Raw genomic sequence first — 5,652 nt, forward strand, 5'->3', positions numbered from 1 at the left:
ATTTAGTGGAGACGGGTCATTTTGACCCGGAGGACAAAGGGTGCATACAGAAAATGAGGACAACAGGAGCATTAAATTCCAGTGAAATATATTTATGTTTGTGGTTGTAATGTGACAAAATATGGAAAAGTTCAAGGGGTATGAATACTTTTGCAAACCACTGTAAATAAAACGAGGAGCTGGTGGTGGACCTGAGGAGGAACAAGACATCAGTGACCCCTGTGTCCATCGGAGGGGTCAGCATGGACATAGTGGAAGACTACAAATATTTGGGGGTACATATTGATAATAAACTGGACTGGGTCAAAAACACAGACTCTGCCCACAGGAAAGGCCAAAGTCGTCTCTACTTTCTGAGACGTCTGAGGTCCTTCAACATCTCCCGGACGGTGCTCAGGATCTTCTATGAGTCTGTTAACAACAGTTATCACCCTCTCTACGACACTGTTAGGAGTCAGAGAAGCACATTCAGTGCAAGGCTCATTGCACCTAAATGCACCACTGAGTGCCACAGAAGGTCGTTCCTACCGGTGGCATTCAAACTCTAACTCCGCCCGAAACATGTGAAACCACAAGTCATCTGTCACTTTAATACACCTGTTTACTTTATTTATCTACAATACCTTAAACTAACGTGCAATATCACTATCATCACCTATTCTTATGTCATCTAATGATATGTGATGGGACCTCTGCAGCAGTCATACTGTTTTTAGCTTCAGAGTACATTTTTATTTGTATTTACACTGTATAGATGCTAAAGTATGCCTATTGTTTGTTGTGTTCATTTGGTTCCCCAGAGTGTTTATACAAAGTTTTCTGCCATGGAAGGACATGTCAAAAGTGGGACCTCTGTTCTGGATATTTATTTGGATTCTGATCACTGGATTCTACAGATTGGTTTGGTGGTCTCCTGGTGTTTCTACAAAACAGCATCGGTGGCTGTTCATTTCCTGGCTGCCTGACCATTATGAAGGATTGCCATTCTATCAGAATTCAGACTTTTGCCTTGTGCGAGCTGGACTCGGTCTGCAAGCGGTTCTGCTGAGGGTCGCGAACCAGCTGTGGTTCCTGGAACTTTGCTGGCGAGATGGAATTGATCTTGGAGAAAGTTGAAAGCTCGGCTCGGTGGAATTTGTCCACATTATTTGTCTGATTGGATTCGCCACATTGAGTTGTACCAGCGGACATTAAGGCTCATGGAAAATTGTTGTTTTCTGCCTGGCTCTTCTGTTCCCAAAACAATTGATTACAGATTTGGCTCTCCCTCTACATGGCCTTGAAGAGCTATGAACTAAATTCTTCCTGGATGTTTACATCAACTGAGGGTCTGCCCCCCGTTTGTGATCTGGTTCCTGGAGCAAGCTGAGGGCCGCGCAGAATGAACAGTTAACGTCCATATTCTGGACTATGGCTGCCGAGTTTTGGGGACTCGATTCTTCGGGCTCATTTTTCAGATATTCACACAAGTGCATACAACACTCATGGCTTCAGATACACACACCACTAAACTCACTTACTCCTCTGGCTAATAAATGTGCTCTGTGCAGAGGTTTTTGTTTTTAATAAACATCATAGTGTGTCACATTTGTTGATAGAATATGATGCTTTGTTTTTTTTCCTCATCTTCCCTTGTGTGGTTTTTAGTTTTTCTTTTAAGGGCTGCACCCCCCTCATTATGTCTTCATGAAGATGATCCTTGTTTTGTGCAGGATCTGTGGCTGCATGACCCAGGGAACCTGTTCTCCTATGTTTGTTGTGTTCTGCCTTCTTCTGAATGGGTGTTCTGAACTGTAACTTTTCCTTCATATTTTATCTCTAATGCTTACTTGAACGGTTGAAGCTGTAATAATTGCAACCCTCCCCCCACCAATCAATAAAGCATTCTGATTCTGAAAACAGGGATACATTCATAACAAAATGAGCCAAAGAAAGAGGCTAGAGTAAATTATGCTGAAGTACTTTTTTCAAAGCTTATAGTTTCTTGTTTCAAGCTTCAAATTTCACTTTTACGTTTTCTGTTATTTCATGTTGAAATCATTTATTTTTTAATACTAAAAAAACCTTCATCACAATAAAGCACGTTTCACCTAAGGCCCGCAAACCAAATGTGCCCAACAACGGCATTTTATGTAGCCTGCGAGAGCTTCAAATATGTACTGCCTTAAAGTAAGTGTATAGTGCTTTAAAGCCAGCACTGACCATAGACTACATCTCCCATAATGCATGTTGATTATTGTACTTGTGAAATTACAGCGTCCCATCACTGGCTGGAGGTGCACAAGGCTCAAAAGTAGCCAGGAGCTTTCATCCTGTGAAATTCACCATGTAAAATCTCAATTTCCCTGCATTTTCACTGGATACTTTTGCTGCAGCCCATTTGTACTGGGAAGTGAGAATTTCCCACTTACAATCAGAAATTTAAATTGGCACGCCCCTGCAGTGGGAATTCCTTGTTTAAAAGTGGGAGAGTTCAGAATTCAAAATGGTAGCTACTCACCACAACTCAACAGACACTGTTTCTCAGCACAAAATACCACGTAGAGCTCTGTTATTGTTTGTTAGTGATGCTCAGCCATGGTAATGAAACAAGAGATGTTTAGTGTTTAGTCAGTTAATTACAACTTACACCACAATGTTCATTTGGTCCTTAGAGAGTTTGACACCCCTGTAAAGGAATGTACAAAGATTCCCATCATTGGATGTCGATCAGAAAATAAAAGTTTACAATTAATTGATCAAATATTTACCATCATATGGTAAATGGACTGAACTTATAGCAGCTTATCAAGTCACTCCGGACCCCAAAGCGCTTTACACTTACAGACATTCACCCATTCACACTCACATTCACACACTGATGATGGTAAGCTACACTGTAGCCACAGCTGCCCTGGGGCACACTGACAGAAAGCTGCCATGCACCGGCGACACCGGATCTGCTGACCACCATCAGTAGGCAAGGCAGGTGAAGTGTCTTGCCCAGGGACACAACGACAGAGACGGTTGGAATGGGGGATCGAACCGGCGAACTTCCGGTTATGGGACGACTGCTCTAACCACTCCACCATAGCCGCCCTAAGATAAGGTCAGAACTAATTTGGTTGCAGCTAATTTCAGTATGTTTTTCTGTAAGTGTAAGTTTAAAAAGGACATCATCGATTTGTTAAATTAAATTTCCTAAATCCTTTAAATCCCTAATCCCTGAAGCCCTTCTCTATTAGAACCTAAGTGCTGTATGTAAAAACAACAGCACAGTTATTTAGGCTTTAGATCTCTCTCTAGAATTAACTTGTGCATTTATTTGTACTTACATGTTAACAGTGTTGAACTAAACTCAATCACCTCCATAAAAATACTTTCGTTCATGTTTGACTTGTTATTTCTTGTCTCTGTTATTTCCCCCCTCATAACAGCAGATTGTGAAACAGAGACACCAGAGTGTTTTAGAAAGAAAATGTAAAACTAATACTTCTTGTTCTGTGATGGACTTGCGACCTGTCCAGGGTGTACCCCGCCCCTCGCACTGTGACTGCTGGATATGGGCACCATTGACCCATGCAACCCTGAAAAGGAAGAAGCGTGTACAGAAAATGGACGGATGGAATACTTCTCGTTATTAGAGGGATGCCCTGAATGCTGGTAAACATTAAAGTGGTGAAAGTTGTACAAATTGCACGAGTTTCAGACAATTATGAGACAAGATGTATTGGGACTTTAGTGATTGAATTAAATCGGAAGAAAACAGCGAGGAGAAGAACTGCGTCAGTGTCTTTGTCATCATAGACGTCATTTGAGCCACTGGTGTAAATCTGAGAAATGCTCCGAAACTTTCTGTTCAATTTATGGATGTATATAAAAAAAACAATACATACAATGGAGTGTGTACTGTACATGGTCAAAAACACTAGAGCTTTAGGAAAAGTAATCTGAAACCTGTTTGTGTTTCTGTAAGTCATGGCAGAAAAAGGGAGAAAAAAAAACCTTGGGTAGTGTTTCTGCAGGCCTGTTCCACTAATGATTTCCTTCTCAAATATCCTGCAGTGGATCATATCATATTAGGTGCATAATACTCCAAATGACTGTGGTTACAAGAAGAGGCTCTATTGTGTTAGTTTTTATTGTGTTAGTTATAACAAATGAAAAATAATATGGAAGAGCTCTGTTTTGTCTGATTACGTCTCAGGACTTTGTGTGGAGAAACTTTTTTTCCTCTTCTTTTATTATTTGGACGTCCAAAGATGAGAAGAAAAGAAGGAAAAGCTTTGAGAGACCAACATACCAGTCTTTAAAAAAATAATAATAAAGGGAGGGGGGCAAGAACACAAACGATTTAAGAAACAATTCAGTATAAATGTGTTTTGTACTACAACTGTAAATGTGCTTCTTATTCCCTAACTAGAAACACGTGTAAATACCTCAAATTTTATTCAACAAATACACTGCAACTGTATGTCATGAGATCTATGAATTGTTAGCAACTCCTGAGGAAAATATTGTACCATTAGATATAAAGCTTTAGTAATTAAACAGAAGTATTAAACATTATCCAACACTCCATGTACACCAGTGGGATCCCTGAATACTTGTTCATGTTGGCCATATGTTATTTCTGTATTCTACTCAAAGTTGTTGTTTGTCAAGTGAAAACATCCAATTACTTTAAAAATTGTCTGTTTATTACATTTTTTGTCTTGAGCATGTCACCATTTGTTACTGACACAAAGCATTTTGGGGATGATTATCATGATGGTGATGACGGGTGCCACTTGAGACTGAAGTACAAAGACTAAAAAGCTAATTTATATTTTTGACTAATATGTGTAGAATTACAATAACTATATTTCAGTTCCTTCTGCACTGATTGTCATCCTTTTTGTAGCTTTCTCATTGTAGGCTAGAATATAATTTGAAAGTCAAACCTTATTTTAAAACTGCTATGTTGAAAAATTAAGCCTGTGGTAAACGATCGTATAAAATGTACCTGAGATTTCATTTCATACAGCGATGAGTTGTCTGGAGTCAGCTGAATAGCCTCGTCCCACTTCTTGATGGCCTCCCAGTGCCTAAAGAAAACACACACTATGTTCAGATCCAACAGAGAAAACTGATGGATCATTTGAAAACAGACACTTTGAACGGTACACAAAACGTAGCTTACTGGTAAAATGTGCCCTGTGGTGTGAAACAGAGATTTGTATTGCTAGATGAACCACAACCAATAATCCCATAAAGCCATGCAACTGGACACTCAGTTTCACTGTCTCTGCCTTAATATTTGACTTGTGTGTAACCAGGAATAAAGTTAGGTCAGGGGACATAATGAGGTGATTTGCCCTGATTGTTTATGAAAACAAGCTTTTGTGAAATCCGTCTGACTCATGCCTCTACTTAAGTAAACCCTTTGCCCTCGTGATTGTGTGTGTGTGTGTGTGTGTGTGTGTACGGGTTTTTCCTACAACATGGGGTATTTTTTACAAAAAAAGCAGCCAGGTGGGGATCGAAGTGAGTCGTGGGGAACAATGTCAGGTCCCCACGGGTCCAAATGCATGTTACAGTTGTGGGGTTAGGTTTAGGACCAAGGTTTAGGTTAGTTTTAGGGTCAGGTAAGTTTCTGTGAGGTTAATTTTAGAGTATATGGTCAGGGTTAGG

The 5,652-nt window shown here is 40.0% G+C and overlaps 1 protein-coding gene across 2 annotated transcripts in view; it reads right to left on the reverse strand.

Annotated features, from left to right (window-relative positions):
* The window catches only part of ttc33 (tetratricopeptide repeat domain 33), a 21,122-nt gene that overhangs the window by 6,764 nt on the left and 8,706 nt on the right, over positions 1 to 5,652 (reverse strand). For both annotated transcript variants that reach the window (XM_014006610.1, XM_014006611.1), the window contains one exon: positions 4,985 to 5,066. In XM_014006610.1, coding sequence (XP_013862064.1) covers positions 4,985 to 5,066 — 82 coding nt within the window. The remainder of the gene's footprint in view (positions 1 to 4,984; positions 5,067 to 5,652) is intronic.

The sequence above is a fragment of the Austrofundulus limnaeus genome, unplaced genomic scaffold (genome assembly GCF_001266775.1).
Source record: "Austrofundulus limnaeus strain Quisiro unplaced genomic scaffold, Austrofundulus_limnaeus-1.0 Scaffold36, whole genome shotgun sequence".
Lineage (NCBI taxonomy): Eukaryota > Metazoa > Chordata > Actinopteri > Cyprinodontiformes > Rivulidae > Austrofundulus > Austrofundulus limnaeus.